We start from the raw sequence: 18,420 nt of genomic DNA, 5'->3' as shown, positions 1-18,420 counted from the left end.
CCGAGTACTCGTGCTCCAACTATTGAGACCTGTGTACTCATTGCAGAGACCTAAGTTCTGTTGTGTTTGCCATTTGCTGCATATCCCTCAATCTCTCGCTTTGCTTTATTGCCATTCAACCTTCTAGGAATAACAAAAAGCCACAAATAAGTCACAAAAGAAAAGTTGTCATTGAATTCTGTCACACTGATAATTCACATTAGTAAGTAAACTGAAGCACAGATGGAAAGCCCAAGGTGGCATAGCAGGTAGTGAAATGAAAAGGCACTTTAGCTGCTACTGGAAAACAAGCAAAGAACAAAGGAGGGAGGGAAAAATACACAAAGCTAGAAAATAATGAGGAACTAAACTGAAAGGATGGACAGGAGGAAGAAGGAAAAGGAAGACCTTTAAGAAGCTTGAAAACAAAGGTTAACGACATGGAAAGCACAAAGACTGTGAAAGTCTTATTCATGTGAGTGAATGTGAGTAGCTGATAAATGCTTGCTAATGCAAAAGTTTTGAAAGTGCACGGTACTGAGTGCACGATATTTTGGGGGGTTTTATGTTGAGAGAAATTTTGCAGCCGCTGATTAAGTTGTTATTTTTTGATGCATCTCCGTATCTCGTTTTTATCTTTCCACATCTATACAGGCTCCTCGGTTTGTGCAACAACTTTGCTTACGTGGTGATGCTGAGCGCCGCACATGACATTCTCGAGAAACAAGAGTCACGAAATGAAACGGCGTCTGTAAGAGAACAAATGTGTATTTAAATATGCACTGCTCAAATAAATGAAAGGAATACTTGATCACTGGATTCTGGCACAAAGTCTTCAGAGATGTTGATCTGTCCAATCAGGAAACAGAAACTGTTGTGAATGCATTTCACCTGCTTAGAAGTGCAAATGAAAGATGCATAAGGTGCACTGGAGGAGTAACAACAACTATTTCTATGTCACTGCTCATAGTAAGAGAAGGTACCTGCAGTCTATTCAGAGTGCACAGCTCTAACCCTGCAGCAGGACTGTCATGTGATGAGGAGCGCTGCCAGAGCTCATATACTCATCATGTTCCAGGCAGAGGATGTCTTTAGTTTCCTCTGATTCCATTTCCATCGTTACATCTTATTTTTCCACAATAAACTGCATGATGTACTTTACCAGTTCAGATTCTCAAGTTAAAAATCTCATTCATTGAGATCTGATGTGTGACTCAAGTGTTCCCTTTATTTTTTGAGCAGTGTAGTTTGGCAGTGGTCACGTTTCAAAGTCGTTCTATGTTTAGGGTTAAGTGAACTTCTCAGCTTTTATGAGTGGAAAAGAGGAAGGAGGAAGACCTCAGAGGAGATTGATGGATGGTAGTGAAGGAGGGCATAAGGATGGATGGTGTGGCAGAAACTACAAGCTGTATCATTTGTGTCCACAGATGTTCAGTTGTTACATTTTTCTTGGCAGGCTGTGCTGTTAGCTGACATCCTACCAACACTCTTCATCAAACTGTTCGCTCCCTTTGTGATCCACAAAATGCCTTATGGGTAATTATTACTTTGATTGCTGTTCTTTGTTTCCACTTGCTGTGCTTTTACAGGAACTAACAATCATCACTCACATTATTGGTACGATCTGATTTCACTGCACTGATAATAAACAAATAGTTGTTTCTTTGACAAACTTGCAAATGACAAAAACTGTGACGTCCTCCCTTTTTTACAGTAGTGTGTTTGTATCAGGTGTCAGGATTTTAGCCCCACTGGCAACATGAGGTTTGAGTTTGGTTTAAAAAAAGAGACAGAAGAAGAAAACAACAAGAACTTTGTTTTATTTGCATATTATTTCCACTCAATCCCACCTTTGGCGCTCTTTTTGTGCTGCTGCTGAGCTGCTGTGATGTCTTTTGGCAATAATGATCTCCATTTGTTTTCGTCTGGCTTTAATGTTTTCATGTATATAAGATGTTAAATTTATGAATGAGAGCTTAGCAGTGACCAAACATATGAAATTGGAGCAATAAACAAACCTACTTGGTTAATGGCTGTGCCTGGTTTCAGTGGCCCCGGCTGACTAATCAGAGCTGAAAAAGAAAAGAAAAATTGGACTTTATATGTTTTGTGTGTGATATAGTCAGGAAGTCAGTTGTTAACAGACTGAGTTCTTCTTGCTGTCTGCATAAAAACATCGCTGTCATGGTGCTTTCCAGCTTTCCTGGTTAATTCCTGTTCTTTTATCCCAGCATTCGAGTGTTGTTCTGTGCCATCATGGCAGCAACGAGTTTCCTCCTGGTGTCCTTCTCCTCAGCTGTGTGGATGAGTATTCTCGGTAAAGCAACCTGTTAATAATTCAGATCAGATCTTTTATCATTAAGGGTGTCTGATATGGCTCTGATGAGCTTTTAGAAGGTGGATTAGATAAAACTTATTAGTTATTTTCTTCGGTTTAATTTCTTCTTATCTACTGTGAGCATCTGTGGTTGTTCCACAGAAGCTTGATAGAGCTTTACTGCTGCTATAAATAATCATTTATCGTACCAGTTCACGCTTCTGTCAAATACACATATCAAAGAATTTATGAGAAGTAGGCAGTTTAATATGAATCAGCAGTCGGTTACGGGACAGCGATAATGCTTCGATGAATTTTCGGCACGTCCCATGATGAGCTATGGAGCCATTTTAATGACCCTGTTTGTCCTGCTCTTTTTCTGTGTACTAGTTTGTATTTAATTGAAGATGACCAACATTTTGTCGATTGGAAAAGTACCAGTGAAAGAGTGGATGAGGGAGTGCTTTCAGGAAATGCTGAGTCTAAAGGTGATGCAGCAGGTGATCCAAGGCACCAACATACCAGCCCCAAACTAAAGGCTGCCACCGTAGATACGAGTACTAGTGTTTTTATAGTAATCCTGCTGGCTGTGTATGCATGTAAACCTTTAAAGATGAGTGGACTTTTTGCTGATATGGGGCCAAACTGGCATTTTACATTTAATTTAAAGCAGTAGTGATACTGGCACCACAGATCTACTGGAAGAGCTGGATACCAGATGCAAAGATGGCCCCTGCTTGCTAGAAATGTCCTGATAGGCTGTAAAGGGCCCAGCTAGTGAAATATTTTATAACACAGTGGAGAGGTGAGTCTGGAAATGATATTTTACATCACAAAGAGGGGCGAATTAAGCATTGATATTTGTATCAGTAGGTAAAGGTGAATGCTTGCACAAATAGTAATTTAGATCTGTGCTCACTCTCTGCAACTGCGAGAGTTCAGTGTTTTCTGTGGACTGTGTCAAAATATCATTCGCAGTAGCATTAGAAATGCTGTATTTTAATAGCCAACGCTATTTCAGACATTACTGTTAGAATCAAGCAGACCTCTATGTGAATAAAATAAGTCAGTAAAGAGCAACTAAATTCGATTCAGTTCACCAGTAACTAAAATGTAACCATTGTGACTGCCCACAAAGGTCCTGTAAATGAGCTCTTTTTATTGAAGTTTGTTCTTCAAACAAAAGAATAAATTCTTCCTCTTTGCTCTCTCTGATCACATTCTCTGTGGCTGTGTTTGCAGGAGTGATCTTTGCCAGTATCAGCTCAGGACTGGGAGAGTTGTCCTTCCTCTCTCTAACAGTATATTTCAGCAGGTAAACACTCTTCACTCATTCTTTTTGCCAATTTTGAATTTGTGTGTCTATTGTGTTGTTTACATATTGTTGTGATTTACATTGCAGTGCTTGGGAGTCACCATCTACCGGAACCAAATTGCTTGTATGTGTTTGCATATATACATGGGCAATAAACACGATTCTGATTCAGTTGCTGCTCTCTTATTGAAGATTCAAACAGAGCTTGTCCAGATTAAATGACTTGGGTCTGTGACAAAGTGTAGGGTAAAGTTTGCACTTTTGAAATTCTACTTTCTTCACAATCTTTAAGTTCCTGCATGATGAAAAAATTTGCATGAATTTTACACAAATTTCCATTCATCATTTTCTCCCTGATGTCACCCATTTGTTTCTGGAGCATCATAGTGTTTTATAGAGCCAGAAGCAAGCAGAGGTTGGAGTGCTGTCTCCATGAGTTGTGCACACAGACACACACACCTGCTCATTAATAAATTACACACTAAAAAAAACCAAAAAACACAAACCAGCAGATTTTTCTCCACCACAGAGTAGGTTATATGACCTTTCAGATAATTTAAAGACATCAGCAGCACAAATTTAGCTGGCCTCAGTAACTGGCTGTGATGACGCCTAGCAGAGAACAGATGGACTGCTACAGGGTTGCAAAAAAAAGTTATGGAGTTATCAATCTGATATTCTTGATATCAGACGTTTTCCATTAAGTTAGGTCGTTTGGGCGCTTGACTCTAAATATCAAGATCCACAGTGACAGAGCTTTTTTTCTTTTCTTTTTTCTTTTTTTTCTGCAGAAAGCATTCGGTTGTAATTGCAACCGACCACAACGATCCAGTTTCAGCCCATTATTTCAATCAGGTTTTTTTTTTTTCTTTTGTCCCGCTTGGATCTTTAGCCATCAGAATTGTTGTCTTAAGGCCAAGAAAGATGCCAAGCGGATTTATTTTACCAAGTGGAGCATCATGGCCTTGCCATATTGGTCCATTTGATTGACCTTTATTATAATTATGAATTTATTTTCTGTTGCTACAAACGTGACAGACATGACTGGGGGATAGGACAGGGAGAAAGAATGAAAGAAAGAGAGGGAGAGAAAGAAAACCAAAGGGGAGAAGAGACGGTGAGAAAGGGGGGAAGAAAGAAAGAAAAACAAACAAAACACCTGGCTCACCTGTATGGAGAAAAAAAAACAGAAGAGAAAGCAAACAAAAAAAGGAGCAACATAGTAAAAAACAGCACCATCACAATAAACTAGCTAGCAGTAGATAACAGTAGATACTAAGTAGATACAGCAGCCAAGAAAGCTGTAGTCCGCGTCTGTGAATACCCGTGTGTACACTTGTGTGCATACCTGTGTGGATCAACATGCTTGTATTCCAAAGGTTTCTCCATGTAACGATCTGTTAGGGAGTGTGGGGGGGTCACAGCCCCGTCCTCCAGGGTATGAAGCAGGTATGGAAGAGATCCAGGCCCCAGATATCCAGAGGCCCCAGAGTACAAGGACCCGAGGAGGACCACCAAAGGGGGAGGGGAACCGTGCCACCCTCCTGGGAAGAGCTGAGTAGAACCCCAAACGAGAGGTCACCCAGCAGCTACGGAGCAGAGGCCAGAGGGGGTTGCAGTGGCGTGCCCGCGGGCTCTGCCGGCAGCCAGCTGTGACAGAGCTTTTTAATAGTACCTTCAAGAAAATCAGCCAAATTTCCTTCTAACAGTAATCCTGCTTACAGCTTAGACTCACAGCAGATAAAGTCCTGGTCACAAATGAGTTTAAGAAGCTGTGAATGGTCTTCCAACTGTGTTTTTATTTTTACTCTGGAACATTAAACGTGGTTTTCTGTCTGCTCCAGGAGTGTACTAGAAGGCTGGGGCTCAGGCACTGGTGCTGCTGGTCTTATTGGAGCCCTCCTTTACTCAGGGCTCATCCAAGCTGGCCTCCAAGCTCAGACAGTTAGTCCATTCATCATTTTTAGAGTTTTGCATGCCACAGTGAGACTTAACAAGGGTCCAATTTTGAATTAAGCTTCTGTAGGTCTAAGGTGTAGGTAGCCCAATGCTTTCATCTGTGGAGGTGAAGTGGTGGCCAAATAGTCACTTTAATTGAGTTCAGTTGACTCCAGTTCACTTCAGTCAAATGAGACATTGACAGGATGTAGTTTGTATTTCCTTTTGAGACTTTTTCCCTGTAAACTGCGTATAAATGAAGCTGAAACTTACAAAATGATTTGTCGTCTTCTTCATCCCAACAATTTTACCAGCTATTTCCTCCTGCTGGTTTGTCCACCTTCATTACCTCAGTGGAGGACCAAGGACACTGAGTATGCAGCTTTGGTCTCTGAGGACAGACAGCAACTTCTGGACAGTTCAGACGAGGAGGAGCCTGAGAGCTCCACCACAGGTAAATGTCACATTAGAAGGGTGTAGCATGAAATCAGCAATAAACTGAAATTTAAATAAAGTTCAGCGACCAAATCCTGTAAAGACAAACTCTGTTTCATTGTTTGATATATCTACTAACTGAACACGAACACATGAGTTCCTGTAAGTGTTTGAGTCCTCCATGACACCAGTTTTGTTTTTCCATAAGAATACATGAATTTTAACATTTTAAGCAATAATTTGCACAAAAAGGCAGATGCAACAAATATGATGAAGATATAAAATCATTTACATTTGAAGTTTGTCCACAGAGACTCACGTTTTCTTACAATGATGACTTTACACTGTTGCCCAATAGACACGCCTGAAAGATCCCAGAGCGTTGCTTTGCTGTTATCTAATCAGATGGTCATCAACACGTGTCAGTTTCTGTTTGACATGGTGAGAGGAAACGCACTATTCTACATCTTTATTGAAATTGATAAAAGGAGGTCATGACTTAGGGGAAGATGTGAGTCGCTCAGATGGAAAACAGTGAAAAGGTATTTAAAGCACAACAGTAGTTTATATTTACCTCAGCTAAGAAGGTAGAAGTAATGTTATTAATCTGTCAGTCAGCAGGTTTATAGCCCAAATTTTAAAATTGCAAATTGCACAACAGGGCTCACTTTATTATTTTATTATTTTATTTGAAGTCTAAACAACAACAGACCTCTTTGACATTGTACATATATTAATCAGCTATAACTGACTACACGATCAAACATTAGTTTCACTTGCAGAAAGTCATCTGTGCAGCTTCATCCTCACTCTCTTACTGCCTCCATTTAAACTATGCATGTTCCTCTCTCCCTCACTTACTGCATGGTAGTTCTTAACATGTAAATAAAAGGTGTCTGTGTTTTCCACAACAGATTCCTATAAAAAGAATAAGCGAGACAACGTTCCTCCAGGACCATAGTGCTACATATATAACATGTAACATATAACATGTGCTACATATATAACATGTAACAGACAATCAACACAGGACTACATAAAGTGCAAGTATACAAAAACTGCAAAAAACATTGCAGCACCAGACAGAACAGAACGATACAGACACAACAGTGCAACAGAAATGTGCATCAGTGACAGCTGGTTGCGCAAAAAACTCTGAGCTTTGTGCAAAATGTAGCTTGATGCATTAAGGTGTGCGTACTTGTGTGTGTGTGTGTGTGTGTGTGTGTGTGTGTGTGTGTGTGTGTGTGTGTGTGTGTGTGTGTGTGTGTGTGTGTGTGTGTGTGTGTCAGTCCAGTGTGAGTGTTCAGTAGTCGTTTGGGGGAAGAAACAGTTTCACGGTCTGGCAGTGAAGGCCCAAATGCTCCAGTACGTCTTTGCCAGAAGGCAGCAGAGTGAAGAGTGTGTGTGAAGGGTGTGATAATTTACTCTAATGTGCTCATTTTTGAGCAACTGTGTAGCCAATTCAGTTCAAACTTGAGCGGGGCTAAGAGAAGTGGATAATGAACTGTTTCCAAGAGGGAGCGTGTAATGCACCAACAAAACAAATGCAGTGTTATGACAGGTTTTAACAGTTTTTTGATTTGGGGTCTTGGAAGCTGAGACTGTTGTTTCCTGGAATAATTTGACAGCTTATTAAGAGAGCAGGGTTAACTGGGAGACGGTGCTGAGGTTATTTAGAGTTTGCAAGTATGAAGCTGAATTCAATGTGCAATAGAATAGAATTCAACTTTATTGTCATTGCACATCTCACAAGTACAAGGCAATGAAATGCAGTTTGCATCCATCCAGAAGTGCTTTGGCAATAATATAGATATATTACAAAAATGGGTCTATTATAGGTATGTTACAATGTACACGGTATGAAGGTATGTTATGAATATGCTATAACTATAAGTATGTACAGGCTGTAGTGAGTGTACAAGCTATGTACAGGATATGAACAGGATATAAATATTCAAGCTTTTAGATTAGATTAGATAAAACTTTATTAATCCCTCGGGTGGGTTCCTCCGAGAAATTCGGTTTCCAAAAACACAGCACTGACAGAAGTTACAGAATGTGAGCAGAATACCATACGCATATATAAATACAGAGACATATATAAATAAAGAGAATACAAAAGGGATAAATAGAATAAATAGGAATAATAATACAAGGGAATGGCACATTTCAAGTATTGAAGTCTATTGCACCGTTGGATATTAACAAAAAGTATTGCACAGTGAAAAGGCACTACAGCTTAGTTGCCCCCCCCCCTCCTTTGTCCACCTGTTTCTCCTCCCTCTCCCCTCCAGAGAGGAGTTAAACAGTCTGATGGCGTGTGGGACAAAGGAGTTTTTAAGTCTGTTGGTTCTTGTCTTTGAGAGAAGCAACCTGTCACTGAACAGACTCTTCTGGTTGTTTATGGCCGTGTGCAGAGGATGCCCAGCATTGTTCATAATGTCCAGCAGCTTTTTTAGTGTCCTTTTCTCTGCCACTGTCACCAGAGTGTCCAGCTTCATGCCGACCACAGAGCCAGCCTTCCTGATCAGTTTCTCTAGCCTGGATGAGTCCTTCTTTGCTGTGCTGCTCCCCCAGCACACCACAGCATAGAAAAGTACTCCAGCAACCACTGACTGGTAAAACATCCTCAGGAACTTCCTGCAGATGTTAAAAGACCTCAGCCTCCTGAGGAAGTACAGTCGGCTCAGGGCTTTTTTATACAGGTGCTCTGTGTTGCATGACCAGTCCAGTTTGTTGTCCACCCACAGACCAAAGTACTTGTACTTGTTGACCACCTCCACCTCCTCTACCTCTATCTGAACCGGCAGTGGACCTGCTCTGGACCTATACAGTAATATGGTATAGGTCCAAGTAATAAACAGTTGTAGAACTATAATTGTTATCATACAGAATGATTGTCTGTACAGAATTTACAGTAGTGCAGTTTAGATCAGTGAGATATGTGGCTAATTTCTACAGTGGCTATATAAAGTGCTAGTGGTTGTGAGTGGTGGTTCGGTCCATGTTATTATTGTGTGTATGAGGGTACAGTTGGACATTTTTTTGTTTTTGTCTAGATGTGTGTGTGTTCAGTTATAGGTGACTGTGGGTGTGTGGGTGTAAGCTGTGTGATGAACAAAAGACACATGTTAATGTGTATCTCTGTCTTTTCACTGCTCCACGCTAAATTCACTTCAGTACTGTTACAATAAAATATCTGTATTATTAATGAGGCTTAGTTGCTGAGGAGCTACACTGCGCGTTCACTACTCTCCTGGCTTCGAGCTGCACTCGTACTCGTCATGATAACATCTCCCTCTCTCGTTCCAGATAAACTGATGCATCTCGCAGCTGTCACGACCTCATCAGGACAGAATTATTTCAGTGTTAAATTTGATGCAATCTGCTAACATAAGTATCTCGTGGCTGAGTGACTCATTTAAATTGTCTCCTCTCATAATGTTGTGCTCTAAAAGGGAAATATATACACAATAAAACCATATGTGGAATCACTGTCCAGGCTTTTGGGTTGCTCAGCTGACGCTGGGCCTCTTTAGTAGATCTGGCTCTACATAGTTTGACAATTGACAGTTTTGACCATTCAGATTCTTTCTTGGCTCTGTCATGCATGTGATTGAAAGCTGATACCAAATCTTCTTTTTCGTCAGGACAGAAGAAAGTAGCAGTGCGTTGCTCTGGCACATTCTAGCAGCTTTACATTTATCCATGGATTAATAAAGTATTCTGATTCTGATTCTGATTCTGATGAGGCCAAATTGTAGCCTGAGTCGCTCATGTGACTGATAATAATACTCAGTTCAAGGTTCAAGGTTCTTTATTTGTCACATGCACAGTTATAAAAGTATAACACACAGTGAAGCAGGTGAATTCTGTACATTAATATGAATAGACATCTGACTATTTTACAGGATAGACAATATAAACATATTTAAAATTAAAGGAATTGAAATGTACATTGTGCCTTGGTTTAGTGTCTGGAAGAGTCCTGACTCAGTCAATTATAGATGATGTGAGAGGGCGGGTGTGTGTGTTTAGGGCACGGATGGCTTGGGGATAGAAGCTCCTCTTGAGTCTCTCTGTCCTTGCCCGGAAGATGCGGAACCTTCTACCAGATTGCAGAAGTTGGAACAGTTTGTTGCCAGGATGGGACGGGTCCTTCAGTATCTGCGCTGCTCTAGTCCGGCATCTCCTGGTGTAGGTGTCCTGAAGCGGGGGGAGAGCAATCCTGCAGCAGCGTTCTGCTGTACGGATCACTCTCTGGAGAGCTTTTTGGTCCTTCACACAGCTGTTCCCAAACCACGATGTCATGTTCTGTGTGAGGATGCTCTCCACAGCGCCTGTATAGAAAATCCTGAGGATCTTTGGAGAGACCCTGAACTTCCTCAGTTGTCGTAGGTGATACAGGCGCTGCCTAGCCTTTTTGGTCTGGACCTGAATGTGGGCAGCCCATGTCAGGTCTGAGGAGATGTGGACACCAAGATACTTGAAGGACTGCACCCTCTCCACTGGAGCTCCATTGATGATAATGGGCTTGTAGTCTCTGTGCTGACCCCTTCTGAAGTCCACCACCAGCTCCTTGGTCTTGCTGACGTTCAGCTGGAGGTGGTTGTCCTGGCACCACGATGCCAGATTCTTCACTTCATCCATGTAGGCCGCCTCATCGTTGTTGGAGATGGCACCCAACACCACTGTGTCGTCAGCAAACTTCACAATGGTGTTGGAGCCATGGGTGGCCACACAGTCTGAAGTGTAGAGGGAGTAGAGCAGTGGCGAGAGGACACATCCCTGAGGTGCTCCTGTGTTGATGGTGATGCTGTTGGAGAAGCACCTGCCCACCCTCACCACCTGAGTTCTGCCAGTGAGGAAGTCCAACACCCATGCACACAGACGGCTGTTAAGTCCCAGATCCCTGAGCTTTGTGAACAGTCTGCAGGGCACTATTGTGTTAAACGCTGAACTGTAATCAACAAACAGCATTCGCACATAGTTACCCTGTTTCTTGTCCACGTGGCTGAGAGTGGTGTGTAGGACGTGGGCGATGGCATCCTCTGTGGACCTGTTGGATCTGTAGGTGAACTGCAGCGGATCTGTGGTGTCTGGGATGGAGGAGGAGATGATGTTCTTCAGCAGCCTCTCAAACACCTTCATTACTACCGAGGTCAGTGCAACTGGCCGGTAATCGTTCAGGGATGAGGGTTTGCTGTTCTTGGGCACAGGGATGATGGTGGATCTTTTGAAGCATGTGGGGACCACAGACTTCGCCAGGGACTCGTTGAACATGTAAGTCAACACACCTGCTAGCTGGTCAGCACAGCAGCGCAGCAGACGGCCGGTGATGCCGCCTGGCCCCGCCGCTTTCCTTGTGTTCACTCTCCTCAATGCCGCTCGGACGTCATGCTCCGTGTATTGGCAATTGGTTCTTATTCGTCCTCAAAAGTTTGTATAGTTGTCACCTTTTACAGTGGCCTCAGTGAGAGGCTGCTATGTGCATACATATCATTTAGTACCCAGAAATTCATTCAGCATAAAGTACAAGCCGTTGTCTCAATGATTTGTAATTTCTGACCACGTTATCACAGCTTTCTTTTTGCAAACTGTTTGTTAACACTTAACAAAGACAGAGAACATGAGGCTGCTGACTTCATCTCCTGCTGTGGAACTTCACAGTTTATGTGAATGAATTGTCGTTTTAAAGTTCTGTTGCTTATTGGGAAATAATGTTCTCTTCCTCTTGAATGTAGCAGAGGACCAACCCACTGGGCCTCTCAGTTTCAGAGAGAGACTGTTTGTTATCAGAGTAAGTACACCGTTTACTTGTTTGATCTGAAACTGTTCAGCCAAACTGTTACTGAACTTGATTTCTGTGAGCAGGGCTTGTGGAGGTTTGTGCTTCCACTGGGAGTGGTCTACTTAACCGAGTATTTCATCAACCAGGGTTTGGTGAGTCCTCTGATGCCCTCTAGCAGCACACTCAGCTCACTGCATGCTGTTAGTGAAACTTGGCTCTGATTTTGTGTGATGTTGTGAGAATATTGAACCAGGAATATTTTTTCCCTCTCTGTAAGATGGAACTCCTGTTCTTCCACAATATTTTCCTGACCCATGCAGCTCAGTATCGCTGGTCAGTGATCCATTACAGAGAGTATTCAGTATGAATGACTTCATGCAGATTGTTTGGGGTGTGCAGCTTTACTTGTTTCTTGTTTGCATCCTCAGGTATCAGACTCTGTACCAGCTTGGTGTACTGCTCTCTCGATCCTCTCTGCACTGTGTGAAGATCAGGAGAGTGTGGATTCTCAGTGTTCTGCAGGTGAGAAATGAGAATAAAATACAAATCAGCATCAGAGTCTGCTCCCTTTTTTTGACAAGGTAGAGGAGCTTGACCTGCAACTTTCTCTGACTGGCTCCTCACTACAAACAATAGATTTGAACATCAGTATTTGTGGCTGCTGTGCTCAAAGTGTGTACACACAAATATGTGTGTCTAATCTGCCTAATGTGAGTGTCTGAATTTGCACTTGAAGCCATTTATAATACTTACCTTGCTTGATCTGCTGCTCACCACAAACAAGCACAAGAATACAGTTTGCACCTTTAACTGTATATTTATAAGTTTTACACCTTTTCCTACTGATAAAAAACATATTTATGGACATTCATATTACACAAAGTAATTAAGCAATAAACAATAAATGAATGTGTTTTTCTTTCTACTATGGACACTTCTGTTTTTGTTACGACAACAAAACCTACAAAACTGGTCAGTCTGGGGAATGAGCTACCAGAGGCAGGGTCAAAAGTATACATGTCACTTTAGTTTGGTTGCCTTTTTGAAATGAATCATTGGTCAGTGTCAGAAGGCTTAACAAACAAAACTTGCCTCTAAAACTGTTCAGGTATAAGGCCTGGACTGAAAATGAGTGAAAAAGAAGCCAGTGTTCAAGAAAAACCTTAAAATATCTTCAGAAAGCCGAGAGAGTTTAAAAAATGACAAGAAAGTTAGGTTACTTGGAAGCAAAACATGAAGAAAGTAAGGCCTGGTCAAGACTTTACACAATAATACATACATATATATATATTTACATGTCAAGTCAGTACAATTTTTGCTGGTTTCACTGGTTGAGGTGAAGTTACTGTATAAACTTATTAAAATGCCACAAATTAGACCAAAACATTAGCACACAAGTAATGAAACTCTGTACCTGATGAAGGTGTTGCTATGGATGTGCAGGTGTCATCAGTGTCTTTTATTAAAGCATGAACAGGAATTCATCAAATTACAAAAAGGACCTAAAAGTAATGCTTTAATGCAATGAAGTCTGGCAACTGAATCAGGGTAACCTTCCATTAACAGGCAGTGACTTTGCAATACAGGAAAGCTGAAGGTTTCTCAGACAAGTGGACGTAATCATTTATGAAGGTCAGATACTTTGCAACCTCGGTATAGACGCTAGGATGGTTGGCGAGGCCACAACTGCCAGGACTCCCATGACTCATGATTCCCACCTGCACAAATTTCTCCCTTTTACGACACACCAGGGGACCACCATAGTTTCCCTGTGGAAATGAAACACACAACACTGATTAGTGTGGCCTTTTTGTTCCTGTTTAGGTCTCATTTAAAACACAGCAGATTCAATTATACACTAAAAAGTAACTAGTAACTACAGCTGTCAAGTGACTTCAGTTGAGTGAAACTAAAGTACTTCATGTGTGATAAATCAAGTGTTTTCAAAGGTATAATCATCTATTCAATTAAATGCAAAAAAAGAGTTTAAAAAACTCATATAAAATAAAACTCACTTTGCAGGCATCCCTTCCCTTCCTGTTGGCACCACAAAGTGTATTACGGGCTATCTGAGGATATGTCTCGTTACAGGTACTCCGAGGCATGATGGAAATCCTCAGCTGTTGAAGGGTTTTTGGATCAGGCAGTGGTACTGCATGGACACACAGGAAAAGTATGGAAGTGACGGTTTGCTAAATCTGGTTTTATTTGAAAAAGTGATTTGAAATAGAAATTTTACATTTTGGTATTCAACAAATTAAAAAATGTCTTTCAAACACTAAATGAAAACTATTATATTGAATGAATTATTTTTTCAAGCAAATCTTTTTTTGTTTTTATAGTTTCAGGGGGTTTGGCTTCTATTTCTTTATTTTATTATATCCATCCATCCATCCATCCATTCGCTTCTGCTTATCCTTTTTTTTCAGGGTCGCGGGGGGCGCTGGAGCCTATCCCAGCTGTCATAGGGCGATAGGCAGGGTACACCATGGACAGGTCGCCAGTCTGTCGCAGGGCTAACACATAGGGACAGACAACCATTCACACTCACTCGCACATTCACACCTAGTGACAATTTGGATTATCCAATTAACCTATCCCCACAAGTTGCATGTCTTTGGACGGTGGGAGGAAGCCGGAGTACCCGGAGAGAACCCACGCAAACACGGGGAGAACATGCAAACTCCACACAGAAAGACCCCGGCCTGATGGTGGAATTGAACTCAGGACCTTCTTGCTGTGCGGCAACAGTGCTAACCACCGTGCTGCCTATTTTATTATAAATCAAAAAATTTTGTTTCAAACCCGTTTTTCATATTTCAGGTCTTTTTTTTCTGCTTCAGACTTGTAGGCATGTATCAAATCAACTAATGATTGACAGCTCCTGTGTCGTGTTCGTTAAAAGTTAAAAATGAGGCCTTTGGTTAAAGATGGCGCTCCTTCAATGAATGTTGCCAGCACTAGCCGAACAATAAAGACATACGGTTTCTGATGAGCCTGTGATGGACCATATTGATATACACTGAAATTATAGATGTATTAAGGTGGATGTGATATTCTGGATTAGGCTCTTCGAAAAGATCAGGACAGAAGGACGCGATACGTGCTTTATTGAACAGCAGGACATCACACACAAACTTGTTGTTTTTCTTAGCGGTGCACAAGCTACCTTTTTTTTGTTATGTTGGTCAACCAAGAACTAGCCCTGTAACAAGCACTTCTGTATTTTACCACTGGGGGGCAACAATTCACTGTATTACAGTGGGGGATTCAAATTTGAAAATGATGTCTAGAATTTGAGGTCGAGTCTTCGATTCTTCTCCAGTTTATAGCTCAGCTCAGCCCAGCCAATCAGAAAACAATATTCTCTGTTGCTGGGGTAAAACTGGAGCTGTCAATCATTTGTATGTGCCCCGCCCCTCCTTTTTGTACACGCCCACAACACACAACGGGCTCAAAGGTCTGAAACGGAAGAAGAAAAAAAACAAGTGAAAAACAAACAAAAAAAACAAAAAAACGAAACATTATCAATGAAAACGAATAATTCAGTCCAAATAAAATAATTCTTTTTTTTCTATACACACTGTATTCAATATAAACATTTGGAATTTCATTTTCAAATCACTTTTCAAATTAATAAAACTTCTGACGATGATTTAGCTCCTCAGTGATGTTTCTTATCTGTAAAGTGCTTTGCACGTTATAAACATCTGTTTTATTGGTGACGGTATGGATAATTACAATGGAGTACAATGTGAGCCTGCCTTGATACAGCATGTATACTTTAAAGCCTACTTCCTGTGCTTAACTTACCACCATTTCCCACTTCCCCCCAGCCAGTCATCCAACACTCAGATGATGGACCAAAGGTGTCATCCTTGTCAGGCAGAGCCACTGGTGCAACATCTTTTGAAAATGTAATCGGTTTCCTCAGCTTGATCAGAGCAATGTCATTTTCGTAGTTGCTGTTGCCCAGGTCTCGGTATTGAACAATATTGGCTATACCCATGTAACGGTGAGCCGCCTTTTGCAGCTGATATGTGCCGACAACAACGAACGATCGACGATGATCATAACTGCATGACAACAGAAACACACACATTAAGTCTCATGTATTTTGGAATGACCAAGCCTTCAACAAAACAACACTACACATGGGTTTTGTGGACACTGGTGCATTCAGCAGTTTAAAGGGCTGCGCATGTTTTTTCATAGTTGGCAGGAATTAAAAGAAAAGGAGCTGCAGTGGAGTAAACATTACATTAGTTTGGACTTGATGCGGTGTCTGCTGGGTGTGTAAATATGCAGCTACTCACTAAAAACACAGCTTAAGATGCTGAAATGTGCATATGGTGTATTTAAATACTGACTGAGGCCTCCAGGTCTGACAAGTTAGGCCCACTCACCTAACTTGTCAGACCATTTCAGGACACTTGTCAGAAAGTGTCCTGAAATGATTTTGTCTTTATTGGCCAACAGTGAAGGTCCCTATGAGTAATTATTCCCCCAAAATACTCACATGCAGTGTGAAGCTTTTTTGTTATGACTGCTCTGGAGGATGTTCATAAAAATAATGAGACACGTTTCTGCAAACACACACAGACTTACTTAGCCACGCACTGTGCAGAAGTCAGCACCCACTGCTTTGCAACGACGGTGCCGCCGCAGCCCCATTTCACCATTTTCGAATCATGAGATGTCATGTTGAGGTGAACCATCCATGGCCAACTTTCCTTTTTGGCATCCTCTGCACCAATGATGGAGCTCCTCACTTCATTTCCCAGTAGACCTGAAAAACACAAACAAAATGCTGGATGTAAGTTTGAGGCATCTAAGAAAATTAAATCCCATCAAAGTAAGAGCTGTTTGCTATTTTGCTCAGAATGGATGATAAACATTAGAGCATCAGTCTATCGAGGCTGCACTCTGAAATCTGGGCTCTGGAGTTGGGAAATTAAGGTTCAGCATTTTTCTCTCTCACCACCACTGTTGTGCAGCAGTACCAACACAGTTAGCAGAAGTTTGCAGAAAGCCATGGGCGTGATGAAGAACAGTGTAGCAGTACCTCTGTGTGGTGAGGAGGGAACAAGTGCAGCTTTATATGCACTGCTGGAGAGATGACTATCATTAGTCCCGCCCTTTACATCTCAAACCACACCTAAAAAAATGTACATGCGATTTTAACATACAGTGGAAAAATTGTTGAAGAGTTTGGTTGACCATTTTTCCAATGTGTCAAGGTTTTCACCTCTATTGTTTCATTATCTGCACTGCAGACCTGTTTGTGTGGCACAGTGTGCTTGAAAAGTTACCTGCTACTGCTGTGTTTAATTTCCACTTAAATTGTAATGATAGAGTTAAAGTGTAAGGCATAAAAGGTTAAACCAGATCAACTATGGGATTGCTTTCTCCTATTCCACTGAAATGATCTCATATTGATGTTATTTTAAAATTGTTCTCTGTGTTTTGCTAATGTCTAATATCTTTACTTATATTGTTAAACAGACTGTAGTGAACAGGGTTCATTAATATATTTTATATTATAATATAAAATATGCGGTGGTTGGATGCATCAGCAGGGTTGATGAGACAGAGTACCGGGCTGTGGTCGACTCCTTTGTCACGTGGTGTGAGCAGAATCATCTGCAGCTCAACGTGGCAAAGACCAAGGAACTGATCGTGGACTTCAGGAAGACCAGGAAACACTTGACCCCTGTTTCAATCCAGGGGGTCAGTGTTGACATTGTGGAGGACTATAAATACCTTGGAGTACACATTGACAATAAACTGGACTGGGCTAAAAACACCACAGCACTTTACAGGAAGGGCCAGAGTCGTCTCTATTTTTTGAGGCGACTGAGGTCCTTCGACATCTGCCAGAAAATGCTCAGGATTTTCTACGAGTCTGCTGTGGCCAATGCGATCGTCTATGCTGTTGCATGCTGGGGGAGCAGGCTGAGGGTCGCAGATGCCAACAGACTCGATAAACTAATCCGTAAGGCCAGTAATGTTGTGGGGATGGAGCTGGACTCCCTCAAGGTGGTGTCAGAGAGGCGGATGTTGTCCAAGATAAAGACAATGTTGGATAACACCTCCCACCCACTCCATGACATGCTGGTCAGTCACAGGAGCTCGTTCAGTGAGAGACTGAGATTACCGAAAAGCACCACTGAACGACACAGGAAATCTTTCCTGCCTGTGGCTCCCTGTACAACGCATCCACTTAACACACTGGATACTGCTACAACTACACGTTTCTTTTTCAGCTTTTACACACACACATACACACACACACACACACACACACACACACACACACACACACACACATATATATATATTAGGGGTGCAACGATATTCGTATCAATATTGAACCGTTCGATACAGTGCTTTCGGTTCGGTACGCATATGTATCGAACAATACAAAATTTGTAATTTATTTCATCAACTTTCCTTCTGACGATGCTGTCTGTGTTGAGCGCTCAGTGAATCTGCGTTCGACTACTCCGCCTAGGCTGCACTGTCGAGCGCAGATCCACTGAGCGCTCAACACAGACAGCATCGTCAGAAGGAAGAGCGCAGGGCAAGCTAGCGAGACAGAAGTTAAGCTCTCCTTGCAACATGGACCTCCCCCACCCTCAT

The 18,420-nt window shown here is 41.7% G+C and overlaps 2 protein-coding genes across 2 annotated transcripts; one reads left to right on the top strand and one right to left on the bottom strand.

The window, feature by feature from the left end:
* Positions 1 to 536: 536 nt before the first annotated feature.
* On the top strand, positions 537 to 12,892 carry LOC101480265 (battenin-like). The gene is made up of 11 exons (XM_076883560.1): positions 537 to 730; positions 1,436 to 1,515; positions 2,211 to 2,296; positions 3,539 to 3,597; positions 3,699 to 3,735; positions 5,812 to 6,003; positions 11,732 to 11,787; positions 11,862 to 11,930; positions 12,056 to 12,111; positions 12,207 to 12,300; positions 12,887 to 12,892. Exons 1-11 carry the CDS (start codon positions 545 to 547, stop codon positions 12,890 to 12,892), a joined length of 921 nt encoding a protein of 306 aa, XP_076739675.1. The 5' UTR covers positions 537 to 544.
* A 386-nt stretch (positions 12,893 to 13,278) lies between these two features.
* On the bottom strand, positions 13,279 to 16,833 carry LOC101467548 (tryptase-2-like). Its single transcript, XM_004568655.4, has 5 exons — positions 16,760 to 16,833; positions 16,387 to 16,567; positions 15,592 to 15,854; positions 13,794 to 13,930; positions 13,279 to 13,547 (listed from the first exon to the last, which is right to left on the bottom strand). Exons 1-5 carry the CDS (start codon positions 16,812 to 16,814, stop codon positions 13,338 to 13,340), a joined length of 846 nt encoding a protein of 281 aa, XP_004568712.3. The 5' UTR covers positions 16,815 to 16,833; the 3' UTR covers positions 13,279 to 13,337.
* Between the last annotated feature and the right edge of the window lie 1,587 nt (positions 16,834 to 18,420).

The sequence above is a fragment of the Maylandia zebra genome, linkage group LG4 (assembly GCF_041146795.1).
Source record: "Maylandia zebra isolate NMK-2024a linkage group LG4, Mzebra_GT3a, whole genome shotgun sequence".
In the NCBI taxonomy this organism is placed as follows: Eukaryota; Metazoa; Chordata; class Actinopteri; order Cichliformes; family Cichlidae; genus Maylandia; species Maylandia zebra.
The sequence above is the reverse complement of the archived record's forward strand: the minus strand, read 5'-3'. Positions and strand labels throughout refer to the sequence as shown.